The sequence below is a fragment of the Mytilus galloprovincialis genome, chromosome 14, assembly GCF_965363235.1.
Source record: "Mytilus galloprovincialis chromosome 14, xbMytGall1.hap1.1, whole genome shotgun sequence".
Classification (NCBI taxonomy): Eukaryota; Metazoa; Mollusca; class Bivalvia; order Mytilida; family Mytilidae; genus Mytilus; species Mytilus galloprovincialis.
The window spans coordinates 16,063,417-16,089,819 of NC_134851.1; the positions used below are offsets into that span (position 1 = coordinate 16,063,417).

At 30.9% G+C, this 26,403-nt stretch overlaps 1 protein-coding gene across 2 annotated transcripts; it reads right to left on the bottom strand.

Moving 5' to 3' along the window:
• Positions 1-4,170: 4,170 nt before the first annotated feature.
• Positions 4,171-26,146, bottom strand: LOC143058027 (uncharacterized). 2 transcript variants are annotated; one of them, XM_076231488.1, is made up of 9 exons: positions 26,035-26,146; positions 13,006-13,070; positions 11,605-11,776; positions 10,637-10,719; positions 9,484-9,552; positions 8,977-8,991; positions 7,900-7,917; positions 6,795-6,806; positions 4,171-4,404 (listed from the first exon to the last, which is right to left on the bottom strand). In XM_076231488.1, exons 2-9 carry the CDS (start codon positions 13,055-13,057, stop codon positions 4,286-4,288), a joined length of 540 nt encoding a protein of 179 aa, XP_076087603.1. In that variant the 5' UTR covers positions 13,058-13,070; positions 26,035-26,146; the 3' UTR covers positions 4,171-4,285. The 2 variants fall into 2 exon arrangements, with proteins under 2 accessions (XP_076087603.1, XP_076087604.1); XM_076231489.1 differs by lacking the exon at positions 26,035-26,146 and adding an exon at positions 20,354-20,399.
• Positions 26,147-26,403: the final 257 nt, after the last annotated feature.

The following is a 26,403-nucleotide window of genomic DNA, read 5'->3' on the forward strand; positions in this document are numbered from 1 at the left end:
TGTCTTAAGTGAAAAGTTTATGAATGTATTTTACAAAAAAGTATATGGATTCTGCGTACTTTTCATGAAATACGTTAAAAAATGACTACTTCGGGTTATATCAAGGTCATTTCCGGTTGACATTTTTTAAGGTTTTCTAAGTTGAAGAACTAATCAATCAACCTTACATTTATCAGGGGTACTAACACCAATAAGATGCCATGCGATTGTAATAGTCTTATTGTAGCATATCGTCATTACAATGAAGCAAACATTTTGCACTATTTATATATATATATATATATATATATATATATATATATATATATATATATATATATATATATATATATATATATATATCTTTAAGAAATTGAAAACAAAACGTGTAATAATTTCTTGCGTCCGAAGTGCTTTTCTGGATTTATCTTAACCAGGAACGCTCAAATCCAAACATTTATAATCCGAAGATGAATAAGTACCGAAACCGTTGAAGAGCTATACGTTTATGTCAAATATACCTAAAATAAAAAGAACCAATTCATCTATTAGACAGTTGGTTTTCCCGTTTGAATGGTTTATTAATTTTGAGGCCCTTTATAGCTTGTTGTTCGGTGTGAGCCAAGGCTCCGTGTTGAAGACCGTACATTGACCTATAATGGTTTACTTTTTTTTAAATTGTTATATGGATGGAGAGTTGTCTAATTGGCACTCCCACCACATCTTCCTATATCTATATAGAGTTGAAACCTTATTTTCTTAATAATTTCAAAATTTATAAACGGTGTCGGTCTAAATGGCAAAAACAAGGAAAATTCGAAATTGAGACCTCTACCTTGACTTCATTGTCTAAGTTAGCACCTAGGGGTCTCAAATAAAAAAGATTCCAGGATTATACTTGTATATGTGAGTAAAAAACAAACCTATAAATGTATTTGATAAAGGTAGATAACTCCCATAACATTTTACCGAATTTCTCTGTCTTATATGTTCTCTCATTAATTTGTATTGTAGTCCTGTCCTATAATGTTGTCATTTTAATGTTATATTTAACATTGCCATAAAACAGGAAGATTTGGCTATCCACAACGCCAGGTTCAACCTACCATTGTTAGAATGTCCTGTACCAAGTCAGGAAAATTGCTATTGTTATATTATTGTTGGTTTCTGTGTGTGGTACATTTGAGATGTGTTTCTGTTGTGTCGTAGTTCTCCTCTTATATTTGAATGTGTTTCCCTCAGTTTTAGTTTTTTACCCGGATTTATTTTTATTTTTCTCAATCAATTAATGAATTTCGAACAGCGGTGTACTACTGTTGTCGTTATTTAAAAATTTTTAACACATTTTTTCGGAAAAGTTTATATAATATATGTAGGACTCTAAAGTGCGATGGGGACGCTAAAGTACGATGGTCACGCTAAAGTGCGATGGTCTTCGCTAAAGTGTGGTGCATCCACACGCTAAAGTGCGATGGTCCGCGAAAGTATAGACGTAAGAAACGTAGTTTGATTATGACGTTATCAGTCGTTTATACAAACCAAAAATGTGCATGCCGTTAGATAAATTTTAAGAATATTTGATCAACATCTTGTAAACCAAATGTTTATGACTTAATTATTTTTAACCAAATCGGAATTTGTCTGCTGAAGCAAGTATGCTTTTTTTTTCGGGTGCTGGAAGAAGTACTTGTGCCCTGCAGTCGACCATTTTACTTTAGATACAAAATACGTATATATTCTGCTTCTGTTTGAAGTGAACGGATACATATGTATCATTATAAATATTACAGCTTACTTCGCGGTTCACGTTAAAATATGGCCAATTTTATTGAAAAGTAACGGTGGTAAAATAAAGGTTCATGTTTTCATTGGTAAATTGTAAATTGTCGGCTAAACATTTATTTGTACATTGTAGGAAATATAACAAGTAAGGCCTACTATAACAAGTATATGTACTCGATACCAAAATTGAGAAAGCTCGGAGACAAATAAATTTTACGTAGGCCGACAATGATCGATTTTGTTTGTATTTGTAATTTTCAATAATAGCTGTAAGGGGAGGTGTTCACATTAGTGATAGACTGTGTGAACGGCAAGCTACACCAATTATCCAAATATGTTTTATGTCCGAATTGTTAATAATCATTTACAGGAAATATGGATTTTTTTTTACACTTAACTTTTTAGTAGAAATTACGTGGTTGGTTTTCTAAACTTTGTTGGTCCATCGCACTTTAGCGTAATACACCATCGTACTTTAGCGTAATACACCATCGTACTTTAGCGAACAAACAACCAACTCACTTTAGCGTGAGACACCATCGTACTTTAGCGTAGACCATCGCACTTTAGCGTGACCATCGCACTTTAGAGTACCATCGCACTTTAGAGTCCTACATATATACATTGTATAACATTGGATATATATCATGTATATAGCTTGTTTCACCTTGGTGTTGTCAGTTTTTTTTTTGACAAACGAGTTTCACTTTTCCTTTGATATTTTTATTTTGGGACCTTTTAACGATTCGTTAAATAATATGTAATATATTATAACGAGATCATTAAACTATCTGAAATCCCTATGTTACGCTGATGAATGTGTTTGTAGATAGATGTTTTTGTGTTCTGTTAAATTGTCCCTTTTAAAATTGTTATACGATGATGATCGATGTACCCATATTTTGACTATTTTATTTATTGTGTCTGTTTAGTTTACGTATCAATGTAAATATAACGGAATTTGACGAGACTGTCATCAAAGTGAGAGGGTTAGCGTTATAAAACCAGGTTTAATCCACCATTTTCTACATTTGAAAATGTCTGTACCAAGTCAGAATTTTGACAGGTCTTGTCCGTTCGTTTTTGATGCGTTCTATTATTTGATTTTGCCATGTGATTATGGATTTTCCGAATTGATTTTCCTCTAAGTTCAGTATATTTGTGATCTTACTTTTTTTATTATATGACATACTGCTTATGGTTCTAACAGATTTATATGACTAAGAAGACAATTGGTGTCATAAGTACGATTGATTCATGGAAATTAAACTCATGTAGCAAGAAAACAACTTTTGTTACACAGTACTTTCTTTATATGTTCGATAAGCATATTATATAACCTTTCTTATCATGTCTTATTACAACAATATATAGATATAATGATTTGTGGTATAATTAATCTTAATTATTCAGACATATAACTAGAAACAGATTCCTCCTTCCACTTAAATCTTTTCTGTTTTTTTTTAATGATATTGTTGAACATCCCGTATCAATAAATAAGATTAGAATTACCAAATTAAAACAAAAAATGCATGCGCAATTTGACAATAACGCTATATCAGTGATGCTTGATTGCATAACATATGGAGAAAAAAAAGGAAAACAAGAAAACCATTCTGGTGAAATGCAATGTTAACAACTATAATTTCAAAAGGAAACAAACTCTTGAAAAAAATGTCACACTTGCGACTTGTCTAGTATTTCAAAGGCACTAACAACACGTCAGAAGAATTAACGAGGCAGTTGTGGTAATAACAACTACGGTACCAGTTTTACAACACTAGATGCAAATTAAGTCAATTATAACTAATGCAAGAAGGTAAAATGTCGGTAAATGAAGAGTTTGTAAATGTATTACGACAACAAATCTATTTTACAACCCACAAATGAATCAGAGATTTATATTAGGGTAACATATTTCTCAATTATAAATATTTTCTACGTTTTGTATCAGCAATCTTTAAGCTTACTAAACATCTTATTTTTTGCCTAATATTGACCATTGTACGTTGACAAATGACTGTAAGTGTTTTAATCATTTGATTTCTGTTCGTTGTCTCATTTTCAACAACACTATATCTACTTAATAGTATAGTATGAGTCATATTATGTATTCTCTTTAAAACTCTTAGATTTAAAAATAAGATTCAATCAAGACATAGCAATGCAAATTCCAAACTAGTTTCAGTCTTTTCCCAGAGATCTTTTTACAATTTCGGAAGACCTGGGACCATCTCCGGTTTTTAAGGGTGTTGCTCACTCCCAATTTCATATGCTGTTCTTTATGTACTGTTGTTTGTTTGTTGGTAGTTTTTTTGTTTGATTTATGAGTTTGAATATCTCTTTAATATCTTGTGCGTCTCACGTTTATTATCAATAAAAAAAAAAAAATAACCAAACAAAATGCAGTTTTTGTTATATATATTTGTTAAGTAACATAATTGTTAAGTAACTATACTCTTGTACAGTGATGCTGTTTAACAAATATTGCTAAATTGCAGCTTCTTTGGTAGAATTTATCCTAATATCTGATACAGCTTTTACAAACGAGTCCATCGTCATTGATTAGTCCAGGGCTACATGGCTTGTCATTATACCAATCTTTAATTGGACAAAATGCTGGTCTGTTACACCCTAAGGCTAAAATAGAATCCTATTACATTGTATATGAATATATCAACTTATATATGAACAGCAGTAAATGAATAAGATGGACCTATTAAATGTTCAACATGTGTTAATTAAAACAAGACTTGTGATCAAATGTGGCAAACCTGTTTCTTAGATAAGTAAATGTCATAGTTTTATAAATTAAATGTATAGCAACTGCATGCATAGAAATACCCAAAGAAAAAAAAAAAAAAAAAAAAAAACAAGCAGAACGTTTAAGATAAGCAATCATGTATGAAGTGTTAACACTTAATTTGATAGTAGAAATAAACCACAAAAAAAAGACATTAACTTTTTTGGATTAGAGCGTCACTGATGAGTCTTTCGTAGACGAAACGCGCGTCTGGCGTTTATAATAAAATTTAGTTCTGGTATCTCTGATGAGTTTATTTACAACCACTGGGTCGATGCCACTGCTGGTGGGAATTTATTTCCCCGAGGGTATCACAAGCCCAGTAGTCAGCACTTTTTGTGCTGACATGAATTGTCATTGATATGGTTATATTTATAAATTTACTGTTTAATTTTGAATTTTTGAAAATACTAAGGCTGTTCTACCTCAGGCATAGATTACCTTAGCTGTATTTGGCAAAATTTTTAGGAATTTTTGTCCTCAAGGCTCTTCAACTTCGTACTTTATTTGCCCCCCCCCCCCTTTTTATAACTTTTTTGGATTCGAGCGTCACTAATGAGTATTTTGTAGACAAAACGCACGTCTGGCGTTTATACTAAATTTAGTCCTGGTATCTATGATGAGTTTATAGACATATGATCACATATTATCAATGTAAAACGTAACATAAATCATTGATCTAGATGTAGGTTCGGATATGTTTAACTACATAACAAAACGTATGATCTACATGATCGTAAAATGTACAATTGACGACTGGTCTTTGGATGAATTACTAAATAAGTTGATTGCTTGTTTCAAAAAGTTGATTAATTGTTTCACAAAGTGTAAGATTGTTTCACAATGTGTCGGATTGTTTCACAATGTGTCGGATTGTTTCAAAAAAGATGTTTGATTGTTACACAAAGGTTTCGGATTGTTTCACAATGTGTCAGATTGTTTCAAAAAGATGCCTGATTGTTACACAAAGGTTTCGGATTGTTTCACAAGTGTGTCGGATTGTTTCAAAAAGATGTCGGATTGTTTCACAAAGGTTTCGGATTGTTTCACAATGTGTCGGATTGTTTCACAATGTGTGAGATTGTTTCAAAAAGATGTCTGATTGTTACATAAAGGTTTCGGATTGATTCACAAGTGTGTCGCATTGTTTCAAAAATATGTCTGATTGTTACACAAAGGATTCGGATTGTTTCACAATGTGTTAGATTGGTCTGATTGTTACATAAAAGTTTCGGATTGATTCACAAGTGTGTCGTATTGTTTCAAAAATATGTCTGATTGTTTCACAAAGGTTTCGGATTGTTTCGTAAGTGTGTCGGACTGCTTCATAAAAGTATCTGATTGTTCACAAATGTGTTGGATTATTTCATAAAGGTGTCGAATTGTTTCATAAAGGTGTCGGATTGGTTCACAAAGTGTCGGATTGTTTCACAAGTATGTCGGATTGCTTCATAAAGATATCTAATTGTTCACAAAGGTGTCGGATTGTTTCACAATGGTGTCAGATTATTTCATAAATGTGTCAGATTGTTCAAAAATATGTCTGATTGTTTCACAAAGGTTTCGGATTTTTTCACAATGTGTCGGATTGCTTCAAAAAGGTATCAGATTGTTTCACAAATGTGTCGGATTGTTTTACAAAAGTGTAAGATTATTTCACAAAAATGTCGGATTGTTTCAAAAATGTTTCGGATTGTCTCACAAAGGTGTCAAATTCTTTCACAAATTGTCAGATTGTTTCAACAAGGTATCAGATTGTTTCACAAAGGTGTCGGATTATTTAACAAATGTGTCGGATTGTTTTACAAAGGTGTAAGATTATTTCACATATTAAGTGTCTGATTGTTTTCAAATGTTTTGGATTGTCTCACAAAGTTGTTAAATTGTTTCAAAAAAGTGTCGGATTGTTTCACAAATATGTCGGATTATTTAACAAATGTGTCGGATTGTTTCACAAATTTGTCGGATTGTTTCACAAATGTTTCGGATTGTCTCATAAAGGTGTCGGACTATTTCAAAACATTGTTGCTCAAAACATGCTGAAATCGTAGGAGTGGCTTTAAACAAGTTGAAAACGTAGGCAGGAGTGACTTAGAACATACTGAAAACGTAGGAGTGGCACAATGTATCTGAAACAAATGTTTTAACTCTGAGGAGCATCAAATAAATACTTCCCTATTTACATGAAACAGAAAACCCTACATGTTTTTAAGTATACACTACTTACGTGCTGAGATCGCTGTTAACAGAAGACATAGATTATATTATTAGTAATGTATATCAAGAATGCTCCATTAAAATGTATTACCAATGTTATTTCAGCTGATCGGGCGGAGCTGACGTTTCAATTTCTATAAGGACAGTCTATTTGAAGATGTTTGTAATAAGTATGATGGCCGTTATAACTATAGGTGTTTTCTAATGACCTTTAAGTGTCACCAAACCGATATACAATTGAACTGAATGTATACATTGTGACGAATAACTAGACAATTCATTCATAAGTTTATTCCGAAACACTTGCCTATAGATGGACTGGTCTTAGATAAGCGAATCGGTTAAACTCCGCCAAGTCAAGTGAAATAAATCAGGTATTAAGTGTCTGTATTTTATTTGTAATATCCGTTGGTTTATTGTTTTAAAACGCATTGTTGTCAATTTCAATAGGATTTTATGCGAACATCATGCAAATGAGAGCTTTAGATAGCTATAGAACTTGATATAATATTTTTTACATCAGAAAGTGACTGTAACAAGTTTGGACTATGACAGTTGTTAAGCATTCGATTGATGTCTTTGATCTTTTGATTTTGTCATTTGATTATGGACCTTCTGTTTTGAATTTTCCACGGATGTTCGGTATTTTGTTATTTTACTTCTTTATAATAAACTAACAACGCAAAAAGAATTATCACTTGTATAATGATATTAACTTAACAAGTATTGACCTTTTCGATTTTAAGGATTTTTATAAATTTTTAAATGCATTCTGAAAATAACATGTTTGTTAGCTTTATACTAGGTTGATTATAACTTCTTTATAAAAACAGTAGATTATAGAGTCAAACATTTACTTTCAATATTGTTGGACATAGCTGTATTAATACCGTAAAAAAAAAATTATCAAAAAGTATTTTCCTTAACGTTTTAGTAAGTTTTGATAATCTGTGGAAATTAGTTGAATGTAAAAATTCTTCGACAGATACACAAGTAGGAAGTGATCATATACAAAGCAGACTTCTAGAATTAGACACGGTTAATTGTCTTGATCTTCATATTATGGTAATGTTTAGATAAATGATAATTTTTATATAACAATGCATACAACTTACTTTGTCTGGCACGCTCGTCTGAAAAAGAAAGAATTTTTTTTTTCATTTTTATTTTTTTTGACAGACAGGATAATTGATCATTATTATAAAGAAACGATAAATTCATTTCTCTTTTTTTTTTAAATAGACCTCTACTAAAAGATAAAGTCATTAAGTTTGTATAGATAAACATTCTCTCCGAACATACTTTAATATAACTTTCACAATACATCAACAATCATATAATGTATGTTGGTATAATCATCTCTTTTAACTATTTCTATAAAGTGCTATTGTGTATAAAAAAGTAGATTTTATATGATTGCCAATGAGACACATCTCCACAAGAGATTAAAATAACACAGAAATTAAAAAAAAACTATAAGTCACGGTACGGCCTTCAAAAATGAGCAAATCCCATACAATATAGTCTTTAACAAAAAGCTATGAAATGACAATGTAAAACAATTCAAACGAGAAAACTAACGTCCTAATTTATGTACAAAAAACAAAATAACGAAAAACGGATATGTAACTTTTTCTCTTTCTTTTTTAGCCATATCGTTCTGAGTGAGTTTTGATGTCATTTTGAAATCGTCTACCTCCCCTTTTTAAAGAAGTTATTCCTAAGCTACATGTGGACACCCTAAGTGTTTGTCAAGTAACGCGTAGCTTTGTCTTTAATATAATATGTAAGTTAACGTGAATGTTTTGTATTTTTGTCGTCTTTGTTTTTTAAATAGCGGTTTCAGTTTTATTTAAATCCTCAGCCTCTTTTCTCTTTACGGAAACATTAAGAATTTGCATATATAATTTATTGGCGGGACCATAATTTGTTACAACGTTTTAATTTTGACAATATCAAATATCATATCATTTTCATACGCAGGAAAATTTAACAAAGCACGAAATTTGCGATGATTCCAAATTGTAAAACGTGCTACTTTGTTCAAGATATTGTGGAATATTTCCAACAAATTAGATTTATTTAGCCATCAATATTTGCTTATAATGGAATTCTGTGAACCATTATGCGAACAGTATAAGTTTGATTTCTTTTCTGTAATGCAAAAAAGAACAAATAAAGGTAATACTTACGATTTAGACCTTTTGCTAAGTAATAAAAAAAGAACAATAAAACTATGGTATATTCTATGTTCTACAATTGAAATCGACGAATAGTAAATTGAGATCAATATCTTTGTCTGTAGACTATAATCTAAGTATTGCAAATTGTATTAAGAATGAGAAATAACAAGTAAATTAAACAAAATGTGCAAATAACTTTGAAAAAATGAATATCAACTAAAATACAGTGTTAACGAAAAATGCAGAAATTACTTTCTTTTCATATTCACAATTTTCAAATTTAAATATTTTCCAAATTATCTATGCAAAGTTTTTTTTCTAGATAAAAACCTGGTAGTATAGTATGTGTGGTGTTAAAAAAAGATCGCAACATGTATAGCTCTTTGAATATGTTCACCAAATCATAGAGACTTCAATCAAGACATGTGCACTCTTGAATCTGTTTCATATAGCATAATTGGACTACATATTACAAAAAAATACGTACAGATATAAATGAATTGAAAAAATACTTACCGACTGAAACTCGTGGTATATATCTTCCTGAACAAACTTCACATATAGATGGCTCTTTTAAATAAATTTCTGAAAGTAATACATGTATCAAAAAAAGTTCTTTAGTTTAAATCTATTGGTATGGATCTTTTCAAACAGTTCAAAAAAATGAAATACAAGCAAACGCATAATTTTGTTGGCATGTTTTACTTTCAGTTTTGACTCTTACTTTTTCATAGCATTGACATTAACATGGTCTCGAGTTCTTGAAATATTTTCATCATCTTGCAATTGTGATAATTGAATAACTGTATAATTTAGTTATCAGTCAAAAAGTTCTAGCAACAGAAATTCACAAAAGATAGACTTAAAACTATACACCGTGAATCTCACTCATAACTGAATGTAAAATTTCAAAACTTTTTTTAGGATCATAGCACTGTCATGATCAATCAGATCAGATTTACAACTTGCTTTATAAATATTGCGGCCTCAAAGTACCGTGCAGCTCATATATATAGTCTTGCCTCGTGTGGTTCAAATTGTCATCAATTTCAATATTGCGTGTTTTATTTTATTAACCTACGTCTTTTGTAGTTGTAGTTATTATTGTTGCCTTAGTTGATAGATATATTGATTATTCGTTTTATTTTCAAATTGTCCGGAAAAATCATTTCATCCAGGATTCTACAGAGATGGATTAAGCCTTCATTCCATACCAGAAATACCCAAAAAATGTCACGATTTGACAATGATACAGTAGAAAACATTTTGAATTAGTGGTTTTATACATCATAGACATTTGAGGTTTAATAAGCTACATCACATGATTTTTTTGGCAATTTTCCAAAATGCTCGTACCAAGTCAGGAACATTACAGTGAATTTTTACTACATAAGAATATGCCTGTTCCAATTCAGGAATATAACTGTTTGATGTTTATGAGCTTTTGGTTTTGCCATTTGATTAGGGACGTTCCTTTTTGAATTTTCTTTGGAGTCGATTATTTTTGTAATTTTACTTTTACTTGCTTATTTATTAAACACGTTGTATTATCCTTTTGTTCGTCCTTTTTTTAATTTGACTTAAAGTTTGGTATTTTGGTTATACTTTTTTTCATCGATTTTCAAATATTGAAAACCGACTAGATCAAACGGATCTTAAAATTACTCACTAGCTGGTGTAATATAGATAAGTGCTACTCCGACTTTAGTGTTATAAGCAACATCTTTTATGCACCTGTATGTATTTCCAATTCTGGGAAAATAGAAGGACAATCAATAAGCAATCAATACATTTGTTGTGATTTGAGGCAAATTAATAAATATATAACTCGGATTGCAAAATTCATTATTATGATAATTATCAGTTTGGGTGAACTGAAAGCTGACGACTGGAACCATCCAGTATTAAGTAGAAAATTTCACCTGTGAAGTATGTTCAATATTGATTTGTTTGTCAATTTTTGAATCTTCAAAGAGTTTCTCGTCGTATAATTTATCGTACCATAAGATATCCATCAGGTCAAGTTGTTTAATACAAGTTAAAACAGTTATTTCAAAACAAAAATAAGAATAGTTACGAAAATTTAATTTATACCTTTTTGAATCAGAAGTATACTGATTCTTATTTTAACCAGCTGGAAAACGGTCACATCGTCCTATACAATTTGGTTTAAAACCGATGTGAGTTGTATAACTTCACATGTATGCTGACAATGTCTTCTTATGATTGCTAGATCATGTATTAGATATAGTTCTTCTCCTAACCTAAGTTTTTTTCTGATATGGGACTCGACTAGACCTTTAGTTTTCCTGTTTAAATTGTCAATAGTAATTTTTAGGGCCTTTGTGGCTCTAATCTCACAAACAATTAACATGGTATCCAAACTATGTTAACTTAGCAGACTTTATGAAATAAGAGAAAGCTGACTCTTTCAAGGAATCATTTTATACAAAACATGAAAATATAGCATGTATAGGTACTGTCATATTAGAAATACAACCATTATAATAACCAGACTTACATTGAATAAAAATATTACTTGATGTGTTTGAAGTCACAAACAGACGTGTGAAAAAATTTGAAAAAAAAATCTTAACTTGAACTAATAATCGTATTGGCTAAAATTAAATATCGTACCTTGATACAAGAAATGGTCCACGTCTGGCGTAACACACTCTTTCTTCAACACCATTTACTGATAGAATTGTTAAAACTGTCGGATTTGCACAAGACCAGATAAAAGCTCTATTCTCGTTTATCCAAGTTCCAACATCGAAGCGGTAACATTGGAACTTACAATTTGCACTGGCTAAAAATAAAAATAGATCAGAAAATGGTATTCTACGAGTTTGAAAACAATATGGTATAATGACAAACTCACATTGTATTTCTGTTTAGTCTTGTACGATCTTTCATTTGCAGACTAATATATAAATGAATTATTGTATAATAATCATTGTTTGCAAGGTGTTGGTCAATGTGTCTCAGACACTGATTCTACCTATCATATCACAGTTCGAAGTACCTGAGACAACCCCCAGTTTTTGGTAGCATTCTTTTTGCTTAGTTTTTAATTTTCCATGTTGAGTATTTTGTACTATTATGTGTCTGTTTATCATTTTCTATGTTAAACATGGCGTTGTCAGTTTATGTTCGATCTATGAGTTTGATTGTCACTTTGGTACTTTTGCCCCTCCTCGAATACACCCGAGGAATTATATAACTGAAAAGATTAGTACCCATTTTAACGTTTCAAACCACTCTCTCAACCGTTACTGTAAGGTACTGTAGCGATAATAACGCTAGCTAATGAAATCCATTACAACTGAACATAAATTGAAAACAAATAACTCGAACGGTTGTGTCACAGACGTTTTATGATATTCTGGTTTAGATCAATGTACCATTATTTATGTACTGAAGCATCAAAATCACAAAGTCAACATCTGATGAAAAGTAAATTTAAAGAAAATGAAACAAATTGTCATCTGCATTGTTGTGACGACTGGGCCAGTTACAACATAGCAACAAAACATTTACCAGTAATGCACTCGTAAATAAAGGCAACAGTAGTATACCGCTGTTCAAAACTAATAAATCTATGTACAAAAAACAAAATCGGGGTAACAAACTAAAACTGAGGGAAACGCATTAAATATTAGAGGAGAACAACGATACAACATTAAAATGTAACACACATCTGATATTAATTATTTGGATGTAGTTCAGGTGTTATGTAAAAAAAAGTATCATTAATGCCGTTTGAATTTTTAAAATCGTTTTGAATAAAGGGATCAAATACGAGGTTCAAAATAGATATAACAATATGTGGTTTGAGTGTCCAAAAAAAAACTCTCCTTCCCAGTCATGTTTTGTAAAAAATAAAGGATGGAAACCTAAATCTTTCAGAACGAATGTGCCAACAAGTAAAACAATGACGACTATGAATGTCACTTGTCTTTTGTTATCACATTATATACAATGCACATTTCAGTTAATCTAAATCATCTTGAAAATAATTTATAAGTCATGACAAACCTGCCAAGAAACATGCGGACAGAAGCAGGATACTTGCTAACATCTTCAGCATGATGGCTTTAGGTCTGGAAAGAAAATAACATAGTTAATCGGGATCAATCAATTCATTATTATTGCTGTTCTGTTTCACAACTACTGTTTATTTATGAAGAAGAATAAGATATGAAACTAAACAACAACAACCCAACGAAAACAGATGGTGATACAAGTATCTCGATAAAGGTAAGCAGATCCAGGTTATGTGACAAAAGTCGTGCCGTATTTTAAAGCAAAACAACGTTGATAAACTAAATCAAATTATTGTGACATCATGCAATATCAGAAATATGTTAACTATCCGTTAATTCTTTTTCTAACCTTAATCGAGTTTCTTTCAATTTTGATGTTTTAGAAATCATTGATTCAATACATGTACACTTAACTTAGTCTTATATGCGTATCTTTACTTAATATTTATTTTACATCAATAACATATTAATATTGATCACAAGCTTATTAATCTTCACGTTTGTTGCCGAAATTTATAATTGACCATTATATTGATAAACATCAAAAACAGAATACGTGGAAAGCGCAACAGATAAGTGAATTAAAAGAGCCATGTCGTGTTTTTATATATTTTCCATGCGTTCCCATTTGTCAATTAAATTGTTCCTTGACAGTTGTTAAATGTTTTGTTGCATAAACTTTGTTTTTTTTAGGAACCTGTTATTTCTATGTATCTACTTTCATGAAAACGTGGTTGTCCCTCGCACTTGCTCTGTTCGGTGGCCGATTTATATTTGTATTTAAGGTCATTGCATACGGGAAAATGTCGGGAAGTCAATAATTCAATATCGATACAATAATGAAAATTTTGATAAGATAGACGATTTCTTTTCGAGTAAAAATTTCTCGTTTATTTCTTGTGTAGTAAATGTTAACCTTTCAAGCATAAAAAAACATGTTTTACTTAGCTTTCAATTTTGAAGTTTCATGTGGCTTTAAATTCTTAATTACCGTATATATAACTTTGAAACTGTAACAAGTGTTTAAGGTCAAAGAATATTCAAAATCTACAAGACCATAAATAATATGTTGATTGTTTATCGTGTGATAACTTCACTGGTGGTAAGCGGATGGTCGTAACTTAAAGTTACGACCATCCGAAGATGGGAGACAACTCTAGGGATACATTTTTCTTTTCCGATTTTCGTGCAGTAAAAATATGTTTCAGTAAAACCGCTTGTCTCATACATACTAATCGTCAGTGCGTTGATATTGAAACAAAATTTGATACATAAAAACATTCTAATTTTCGTAAAATGATCATTCATTAATTCGAGCATGATGGTCGTAACTAAAAAAACAAAAATGTTCAGGATGGTCGTAACTTAAAATTGTGATGGTCGTAACTTAAAATTGTGATGGTCGTAACTTAAAATTGTGATGGTCGTAACTTAAAATTGTTATGGTCGTAACTCTTTATTAAATAGGACCTAATAAGACAAGTCAAGAGTTTTAAACGTGTCTTTTGTTATATGAATATATTATATAATATATTTTTGAAGTTGATTTCACTAAATGATAAAAACTAAAAGAGGTGAAGAGAGGGATACCTGTAAAGTGCGAAAGGAAAGAAAATTGGAACGAATCGAAAAAAAAAAATACAAAATGAAATGACCAGTCACTTTTACTTAAAATATAATGTATAAAATCAACCAAGAGGCAACTAATTATAAGCTGTTAAGTTTAATAACAATATAAATTCTCAAAAGTGGAGAATTCATTTTAACACACAGCTCTGGTTATGATCATTCTTAGTTACGAATTAAGAAAAGGCGATTTTAACAGATTTGACATCACATGAAATAACAGTATCCTGATCTATTTTCTTTATATATTGCATGTATTGAAAAGATAAACTTTTTAAAAACTAGTATGTACATGTACCTACTAGGTTGAATTTAAAAGAAAAATCTACAATTTAAAATTGATACTTTAAGTCAAAAGAGCATAAGTAAGGGGTCAAAATAATGTTATGGGGATCGTTATCGAGACAAGACCATATCCGCGAATTCGCAGGTCCGTAATCGAATTAAACAACATACATCTTATTCTTAGCCTGGATTTTGAGAAGTCGTATTGTCATTTGGTATATAGTCAAGCTGATTATAAGGTGCTAATTCGAAGTTCAGGTATAATAATTTTAGAAAATTCTGAATTCGCCTATTGGTACCATGCTATCCGCTATACATCTTTGTCTTTCTTATGGAAAATACCATGAACCCTGGACCACACGTTTTTTATTCCCAATTCATAAAGGGAATGATGCATCCGATCTTAATAACTATCGAGGAATTACAATTACTGATTCATTGGGGAAGCCTTTTTAATAAGATACTTGATACACGTCTTTGTAAATCCTTAGATAAATATCTTATCATTGATGAGAGCCAAATTGGGTTTACCAAAAAAAAAAAAAAAAAGACGTCTTTGTAAATCCTTAGATAAATATCTTATCATTGATGAGAGCCAAATTGGGTTTACCAAAAAAAAAAAAAAAAAACACGACCATCTGACCATATGTTCATTCTAAAAACTATTATAAATAAGTATTGTAATACAAAAGAAGGTAGAATGGTTGCCGTCTTTTGATACTGTCATTCTCCCAGGGATAAAACTTAAGCTATTGAATATAGTTAGAGAGTTTGATAAGAGATCTCTTTAGAACTAAAGTTGGAGTAAAACAGGGAGACAATTTGAGTCCAAATTTGTTTAAAATTTTTATAAATGAACTTCCTGATTGTGTTAAAAGTTCCCCTGATCCAGCTGTTGTTTATTCACGACCAGCCTATTCTTTACTATACATATGCTGATGATCTTGCCATTTTTTCAACTTCAGCAAAAGGACTTCAAAGTAAACTTGATGGATTAAGATCGGTGTTTGAAAATTAATCCCAATAAAACCAAGCCATAGTATTTAACAAGACAGGCAGACATATCAAACATGATTTTTATTTTAATAACAGGCGTTAAAAGCCTACCATAAGCTACGCAAGGACTTTTTATCACTGATTCCAAGTTTAAAAAACAGCCTTCATGTTTTTGAGCATACAATAAAACCTATTCTCTTATATAGTACTAAAATTTGGGGATATTTCAACCCTTTCAAAAAAAAAAAAAAAAACTATGACTACAAATGTAGATCAGGCTTATCCTACGATTCTTTCAGAAAGACTACGCATTGAATTTTGTAAACATTTACATGGTGTTACCAAAAGAGAAACACATTTTGCCAATCTTTCTCAACTCGGTAGATTAACTCTGTATTTTGTCATTGCAAAGTCTATGATCAGATACTGGCACAGGCTTGACAATTTGGGATCATCTTTCCACTACTAGAGGCGGCATATTTAGAGTCAAAATTACTACACGAGTTAAAAAAAAAATCCTTCACAGTATTGATCTTTAAACTTCTTTCTAAAGAATATTAAAGGGTCAGCAATTTACATTGTTTACTATATGCTGATGATAATGTATTTTTTTTGAATTTCAGCAAAAGGACTTCAGCAAACAGTATTCATACATAGTTTGTAGCCAGGATAATATTTAAAAGATAGATCTTTATGCTTCAACTCAGCGTGCTGGTCTTTTAAATCTGAGTACATTCATACAATATAAACATATAACATAAATATTATTTTCAACCTGCATATGTATGTGATAGTTGCCGCAGTACATTTAGTTCTACCTTGTTATATTATCTTAGCTACAAGGCTGGCTATAAACTACTAATATTTGATCTTACTCTTAAATTCAAAGCGTGTATCATTGTAAAATATATACCTGCATATATGTATGTAATATTTGCCACAGTACATTTAGTTCTACCTTGTAATATTATCCTGGCTACAAGCCCGTCTACAAACTACTGATATTTGATCTTACTCTTAAATTCAACGCGTGTAGCATTGTAAAATATCTCAACCTTATTCATACTTTCTAGGTTAACACAATGTTCATTGCGACACCATGGATTAAGTTTTTATTCTGAACCAATACTTAGAACAATTATCAATGATATACCGCAAGATCGTCATGCAATCGATAAAAAATAAAGACAACACGATAAAAACACCAGGCATTTGTGGATTTTCATTTTAAATCATGATTCACCAAAAGCCGAATATTTAAAAACCAAATGTTTATAAAAACTGCAATAGCTGATTAAAAATTAAAGAAGATTGTTCAAAATTGTACGTTCAATAATTTCATCTGCCGACATGATTGCAGGAAATAAAAAGTCGTAAATAAAAAAAAATCTGAAAGCAAATATTCAACAATTTTATGCCTTAACGTACAGTAAAAATATATTAATACTCAACCCTAACATACTATTTGGCTTAATGCGAGTTGATTAGTTTTCACTGTCTCTCCTAAATGATGGTCGTTTGGAACATATAAAAAATGTATGATTGATAATTCTTTAACTTAATTTCTGCATACCATTATCAGAGTAACAAATGAAATAATATTTTTTGTAGTAAACTTTATATAACAACTGAGTTTATTAACATGCCCATTGGTTATGCATGTGCACAGTACTTTTAAAATAGCTTGATAAAAGTTCGTCTAAATACTTGAGTTACGGTCATCTTTCAAAGTTACGACCATCTTGTGTCGGTTACGACCATCATCCAGAATACTATAGTTGACATTACGACCATCACAAGTTAAAGTTACGACCATCATGCTCGAATTTTTGAATGACTATTTTACGAAAATTGGAATGATTTTATGTGTCAAATTTGGTTTCAATAAGAATGCACTCACGATATATGTATATGAGACAAGCGGTTTGACTCAAATGAACCTTTTACTGCACGAAAATCGGAAAAGAAAAACTTATCCCTAGAGTTGTCTCCCATATTCAGATGGTCGTAACTTTTAGTTACGACCATCCGCTTACCACCAGTGAACTTTAAAGATACAAAATTTACTGCAAGGGATGAGCATATATATATGAGGGATTTAAGTTAATAGAATTATACGGTCTAAAGTGTGAATGTCTGGAAGATAAAACAACTTGTATTACAGATATCACCCTGACAAAACAGTTAGACAAAGTTAGCATAGATGCGGACAACAACTTCGTAAATAAATGGCAGAAATATTTGGAATATCTTAACACAATAATAGCAACATTTTGGTATATAATTCGGAAAGATTCGATTGCCAACAAAATAAAAACTCTCTAAGTCTAAACCAGATATTGGTTGAAAAAACAATAAGAATATTGACAACATTTTCATTAATCATTAAACCGAAGACATTGATTCAAAATATACCCTACCACGGGCGGCTTTGGTATATAATCATGATACTGTGAAACAGATGTAAAAAGACGTGATGTCGATTTATGTCAAGATATTTCGTACAAGGAATAACATTATGGTTCCTGTTATATTCATGCATAGACCCGACATGAGATCTACACAAACTTCTTCAATTGTTAAACATGGAGACATTTTGTATATTATCAAATAGGTGTTAAAACAAATACGACAGTCGACTGTGAATTCAACAGTATAACACTGATAACTACTATCTCTATCAGATCTTATGAAGATTTATGAAAGATTTGATTACGAGAAAAGAGTCTTTTCATTATATATATATATGAATAATTAACCAAAGGTGCTGATCTACATTTGTACTTGTTCAGTTTCTTTAGTCTGTAAAAAGACTAGCTACAACGTAGATCTATACATATGCACGTATTGTAAATTTGAAGAAAATTTTTATGAAACAGACACACAGCTATCTACTATACTAGATATGAAATAAATATATAAAGGTCGACCTCGGATAAGTGTTTACCTAGGAACATTCCCGAAAAATCCGAAACATTGCATATTAAATTTTAAAGAATTAAGCAATAAAAAGTCTGTTATGTTAGGTCAGAAATATTGATACCATACCATGCAAAATTGGGTTTATGGTCAATTTATAAAACATCAACTAAAAGCGGGAAACAATCTTTACGCCACAATACATGGAAACAAATTATTTTGTAACAATTGTCTGTTTCACGACTTTGTACAGGACATTTCAAGAAAAATATGATTGAACCTAGTATAAAGGCTAGTCAAACCTCCCTCCTGTGTACAATATTTACAAATACCGATAAAATTACAACACTTCGTGACATATTACAAAAATAACCAACCACACAAGAACAGAGAAACGCACAACAATTAATCATTATCATGAATGTGACCTACCGAATTAGACTATTTAACAGATTTGTTATCACATAAGCAACACGACGGGTGCCACATGTGGAGCAGGATCTGCTTACCCTTTCGGAGAACCTGAGATCACCACTGGTTTTTTGGGGGTTCGTGTTGTGTATTCTTTAGTTTTCTATGTTGTGTCATGTGTGCTGTTTTTTGTTTGTTTTTTTTTTTTTTCATTTTTAGCCATGGTGTTGTCAGTTTGTTTTAAATTTACGAGTTTGACTGTCCCTTTGGTATCCTTCGTCCCTCTTTTATTGTATGAAACGACACAATATGGAATCCACAGAACAACAACGATCGTATTTAATCAACGGCAGACACCACAGGTGAAAAACTGTTTAACTCTATCAGATAAATTTGAAATAGCTTTCTCGGACAAGTTACTAGTTTTAAATTATTATCTATCGATGTCATGACCAACTTCTGTAATGGTCATGGTTCGTAATGAAGGTAAATCAAGAAAAACGCTTCGGACGCATGCAATTATTAAACATTTTTTATTTCAATTTTTCACATCACTGGGTCGATACCTCAGCTGGTGGACTATCAGTCCCCGAGGGTATCATGAGCTTAGTAGTCAGAAAGTCGGTACTAAAATTATCCGTTTATAAGTTTTGAAATAATTAAGAAACTGACGTTTCAACTCCCTCAGGCAAAGTTCACTTTAGATGAATTTAGCTATTCATTTTATGTATTTTTGACTTATAGCTTTTCAATGGTATCGGTACTTATACATTCTCTGATTCAAATGTTTGGCTTTGAGCGTACCTGATGAAGGTAAATCCAGAAAAGCGCTTCGAACGCATGAAATTATTGAACGTGTTGTTTTCAATTCTTTTTTTATCTCTTTATTGACGTCATTCCTGTAGCCAGTCTTCTGGTTACAGTTATGCGAGACTCAAATATCTGAAACCCAAAACCTAAAAAAAAGCTAATATTGGTTTGAAAGTGACGTCATTACTCACTCACTTATTGATATATAAAATTAAGAATGGTAATGGGGACTGTGGTAAAGAATAAAATTGAGAATTGAAATGGGGAATGTGTCAAAAGGACAACAACCCTACCATAGAGCAGACAACAGCAGAAGGTCACCAACAGGTCTTCAATGCAGCGAAAAATTCCCGCATTCGGAGGCCTCCTTCAGCTGGCCCCTAAACAAATATATATACTTGTTGAGTGATAATCAACACAACAACCACAGTGCTGAAAACACACGAGTGCAACCAGTGGGTCTTAAACTCATCCTACTCATCCTACAGCTTTCTAATATACAGTACTTGCAACCTTAGGCATTACTGTTTTAGCGATCAATCAGCGGTCATCGATCAGTCACCGATCAGTCAAGTTCGCGTCAAACTCATGTCAGCAATCCGTCAGACTTATAGTAAAAGTAATTGACTGATCCGACTGATCGGATTGATCGGACGGATAGTACCGATTGACCTTGCTGACGGATTGAACTTTTTTTATTTTACAAATTACGGAATCTTAATTTCGTTTAATTTTTAATTAAAATGGCGACCCGTGAAATACGAACGTTCAAGTACAACTGATACATTTTTTATTAATTATTTAACAAAGTTTAATGAATTGCAATGAAAAGAAATGTACAGATAAAATCTAAATTAAATTTTTTCATTAAAGAATGGTCTTTTTCATTTTTATTTAGGTTATATTATATTTTCAAACCCGGCGTGTTCTAAAACGGTGTCTATATCGCGATTTTGATTTTATTATTTTCCAAAAATAGTCGAGAAGACGAAATGGAGGGATCAGGTATTGAAAATTTTACTCTATTATTTGCAATATTTTAAATTTTTGTATTCTTATCATCATAAAATTCAGTCAAAAAACTTATCACAATCACGGCCTTTCTATATTCTTGTCACAACCGAAGCCTTTAAAATAACAAATTACAAAATATGCTGGTTTTGATTTAACAAGAAAAATGAATAATTTTGAACAATGCAAACAACATTACATTATATTTTACTGATAGTCTTTTTTGCCTTATTAAAACAATAACCATTCATAAACAATAAAAAGTACAAAAGTCCAAAGGCGTCAATATATTCCATGAAAATGAAGAATAATTTCATGTTTGTTCAGCAAAAACAAAAAGTAAACTTTAAACAGATTTATTTTTGAATTATTCACATTTTGTACAAAGTACATATTCAGTATATGGAAGAAGCGATTCGATAAAAACTTTTCTTATATCAACGAGCGATATTGTCTTATATCAACAAGTTGCATTGTGGGAAATTTCAGACGAATGTTAGCATTTGAACGAAGAAAGGTAGATTTCTTGGTATAAAGTAATGACTCTTTTCTTAAAACAGGGTGACATTTAACACGACATACGTCTGCTTTATAATTTCCATGAATTATTTACGTAATAACAAGCAAGGTGTATTTAAACGAGAAAATTGAATTGTTAAATAAATGAAACATAATTGCACGATTTATCATTTGTAGATGTACACATTCAATAAATATCACGTAGCAAATTCAGTAGAATGCAATTGAGATAAATTCAATTGTTTGCTAAGCCAAAATCACCTATAAGTCAAAGATACTGCTATATTTTATTATATCAATGCGATGTTTGTCTTATATAATAGCGATGCTTTTAAAATATCAAAAAATTATGAATGCGATACTTTTCTAATATAACTCCTATATTATTCTAATACAAAATGAATACGATGACACGTCACAATGCGTGTCAAGAAAACCGCAAACATAATTCACAAACTGAGTTCATGACGACAGACCGGCTTAATGTTAGAGGATCAATATCACTTGATAGTTGAACTGTTAACAACCTGTTCAGTCTATTGTTTTCAATCACATGGTTTAACCGACTAATTTTATTTGAAGTGATGATGCAATGGTGGAATTTAAATGCGGTTGTAAATAGTCTACCGACCTATTAGATTCTAATATCGATCCAGTGAAGGATCAAGGGGGAGTGTCCGGGGTTTGGAAACCTCCTTTTTTTGGTCGATCATTGCATTTGAATGGGGACATATTGTTGGACTCCCTTTATCCTGGGTTTGGAACCCCCCTTTTGAAAACCACCCTCGAGGTCACACTGCTATAGCCTATCCACATGGGTAATATCGAAATAGACAACAATATCATTACTTAAAGAAAAGAAAAACATTCATTCAAACAACCAATCCAATACAGCTCCAAATAACAATGAATATGTAAATGGTAGAATAAATATTCCAAACAAATCAAAATGTACAAATGCTGATGTCCCGAACTGAGTAGCCTCAGACTATAAATTGAACGACTTCAGATGCAACGAAAATAAAAAATCTTGTCAAACAGAAAATGTGTTTATCATTAACATAGAAAAAATATTGACAAGGAAAACAGTTCTTTTTGGATATCAAAGACTTTTCCCGTTGGTAAATCGATATCTCTATGAACATAACCAGCTCGCCGCATGGACGCTCTTTTACATCGCGATGACCGTGAGGGCATTCCGATGTATTGTTGCCACAGAGATTTGACTTTAGTTTTTGACTAGTAACCGATTGTATAAATATGCGAACATTTTTTAGAGCAAAATAACAATCCGTATGTATTTTATATTTATAAATTTAGATCGTTCAGTGCTGTTTATTTGGTAATTTTATTGACGTAATCGTTCTTGTACCATTATAACTGTCGTTCCTGTTAAAGCTTTAGAAGTGTGTTAGTTCATATTGAACTTTGTACAAGATTCAGCACCCAAATGACGTTTTTGGAGGACTGGAAAGCAGTTATTTATAAGGGGAAATTTTAAAGATTTATAGATATAAGAAGATGGTGCATGACTTCGAATGAGACAACTTTCCATCAAAGTAAAAATTTGTTTCAAGTAAACCAAAATAGGGCCTTAAACATGGAGCCTTGGCTCACAGCGAACACCACGCTATATAGAAAAAAAAATCACTAGTGTTAAACCATTCAAACAGGAAAACCAACGATCTAATTTATATAAAAAAGGAGATTCAAAAGTACAGGTCAGATTTTGTCGAATCAATCTGAACGAGGACAATTATGATTCATCTTTGTTACAAGTTAGTTTCATTGTTATCAATAAAGAAAGTCTTCCATGCGTGCGTTGCGAGCATATCATATATATATATTATTTTGGTGCGTTCATTATAAAATTTGCTTAATGTTATATATGTGAACAATAATTTTGATACTTAGCTATTTGATTACGACATTGTTTATTAAACCAAACGGTACTGGCATTTTCAAATTTTTAAAATGGTGGATTGAACCTGGTTTTGTAGTGCTAAACCTCTCACGTGTATGACAGTCTCATCAAATTCTGTCATAGTAAAATTGTCGAAGTATAGGTACAACAGTCAAATATTAATACTAATAAGTACTAATATTGATATAACAAAAACACCGCTATGATATTTTAAAAGTATCGCATTGATATTAGAAATAATAGCATTTGTATATGTATGTATATAAGAAAAACACAGCACTTCAAATTTTACACGGACATAAACGTTTGCTTCTAACTAACTTCTGAATGTATATTTAGACTAAATTTTTGTTTATATAATAAACAATAAGTTTTAGTGTATCTCATTTTTTTGTTGCCGAAAACAACATTTTCCGCATGGAATGTCTGCATATTTACAATTGATATTAGACAATATCGCTATGTGATATAAGAAAAGGTTTTATCGATACGCTTCTTCCATAGACTGATATTAAATATATTTATAACAACTCATTGCAGTTGAAGTTACAATATTTTCAAGTATGAGAAGAAATATTTGCATTTTAGGCAACGTGTATAAAAATTTGATATCTTTTTCCTTAAAGTAAACATAATTTATGACGAACCACCAATCCTGATGAACAGAAAGTACTGAACTCATATTGAGGTTAATAATTTGTATCAAAATAAAGCAAAAAATGCATTCTTATTCCACACAAAAAAAAGTTTAAGTATTTTAATTCTTATTATATCCTATTCTAATTAAAAGACTTGTCTTGAGATGTTAAAAATAACTGATTTTCAATAAAATAGTATTATTTTTGATAGAATCAAGAATAGTTTTGGTAATTTCTAACAATTGAGAACAAAATTTTAGTATGATTTTTCTGACATTCTTTTAATTCTTTGAAAAACAACCTACTCCAAACTATGAAAAAAACAAAAATCCAATGGCGGTCAATAATTTCAGTAAAATATAGAAATATTTGCATTTTAGGCAACGCGTACAAAACTTTAGTATCTTTTCCCTTAAAGTAAACATATTTTATGAAAAACAACCAATCCTGATGAACAATTGTACTGAAATCATATGGGGATTAATAAATTGTATCAAAGTAAAGCAATAACTGCATTCTTATTCCACAAAAATAAAAGTTTAAGTATTTTAATTCGTATTATATCCTATTCTAATTCAATGACTTGTCTTGAGATGTGAAAAATAACTGATTTCAAATAAAATAGTATCATTTTTGATAAAAAGAAGAATAATTTTGGTTATTTTAAATAATGCGAATAAAATTTTAGTATAATTTTTCTCAGATTCTTTTAATTCTATTGAAAACTACCTACTTTAACTATAAAAAGTACAAAAATCCAATGGCGGTCAATAACTTCAGTAAAATGAAGAAATAGTTGCATTTTAGGCAACGTGTACAAAAATTAAATACCTTTTTCCTTAAAGTAAACATATTTTATGAAAAACAACCAATCCTGATGATAAAAAAAGTACTGAAATCATATGGCGGTTAATAGTGTGTATCAAAATAAAGCAATAACTGCATTTTTATTCCACAAAAATAAAAGTTTAAGTATTTTAATTCTTATTATATCTCAATTCTGATTAAAAGACTATATTTAATATCGAGTTGTTTGAAATAACTGATTTCAAATAAAATAGTATCATTTTTAATAAAAAGAAGATTAATTTTGGTAGTTCTAAACAATGCGAAAAATTTTAATATGATTTCTCTGATATTCTTTTAATTTTATGAAAAACAACCTTTTTTAAGCTATAAAAATTTCAAAATCCAATGACGGTCAATTATTTACCATTTTCGTATGAAGAAGTTCATGTTAACATAGACATGTAATACAATTATGTATTATATGTCTCTGATGTTAACAATATTTAATACTAAACTATTTATCAACACAAACAATGTAATGCTCTAAGCATCTTATACTGTTATACTATTTTGACTTTTTTATTGCAACCAATTTTATTGCAAATAAACCTGTAAATTAAGGTATATTCGTAGAGGTCCGCGTTCATCGATTGTAAACACTGTTGAGTTCGATTTACATAAGAATTTTAAATATATACACATCCGTCCGATCCGTGCATAAATTTAACGTACTAATCGATCGATGACCGTTGTCACGGTAACTCTCACATAGGTTATTTGGCTTATCTGACGGATCCTATTGGTCACCGATCACCGATCACTCATCGATCAGTCAAACATCCGTCACCGATCAGTCAAGTTCACGTCAAACAGTAACGCCTAAGGTTGCAAGTACTGTACATGTATCAGTTGTTTGTATTGAGATTGAGCAATAACACACAGAAAAATCAACTGAACAGTTATTGAAATGTCGAAAAAGATTGATAAGAATTAATATATTTCGCAATTTACTATTTTTAGTAACACACACATTGATCAATATTGTAACTGTATTATTCCCCTAAAATTTTGATAGAAATTATATGCTACTTACGTCTGTGCTATCCAGATTCGTACAGTAAACTATGTTGTATTCGACGTGTATATTTATCACAGTTTCATGTCAGAGATCATATACATTATAAGCTGATACATTTCATCTTCTTTTAGTTATGAAGTGCATATCTACTCATCTATTTTAAAACTAGGGTGACTGATTAGACAATTTTTTTTAAAAGAATTACTTCTACTTTTTTCATTGTCACATATTGTTTTTCTGGTCAATTAAAAACCATTGTACTAGTGGCAAATATGCCATTTTTAAGTGGTCTTGAGTAAAATGCTCGTAACTCAGCTCCCTGGATGACAGAATGATTAAGATAAAAACAGTAAGGGAAAAGACGAAATTGCCGTCGAAATTTGA

Bases quoted from the DNA above. Each gene is read 5' to 3' on its own strand.
- LOC143058027 (XM_076231488.1), bottom strand. From the start codon at position 13,057: ATGCTGAAGATGTTAGCAAGTATCCTGCTTCTGTCCGCATGTTTCTTG. The intron at 10,720-11,604 runs GTACGATATTTA...CTATTTTCCCAG, and splicing joins GGACCATTTCTTGTATCAAG to AATTGGAAATACATACAGGT. The intron at 9,553-10,636 runs GTGAGTAATTTT...TATTACTTTCAG, and splicing joins TATCTATATTACACCAGCTA to AAATTTATTTAAAAGAGCCA.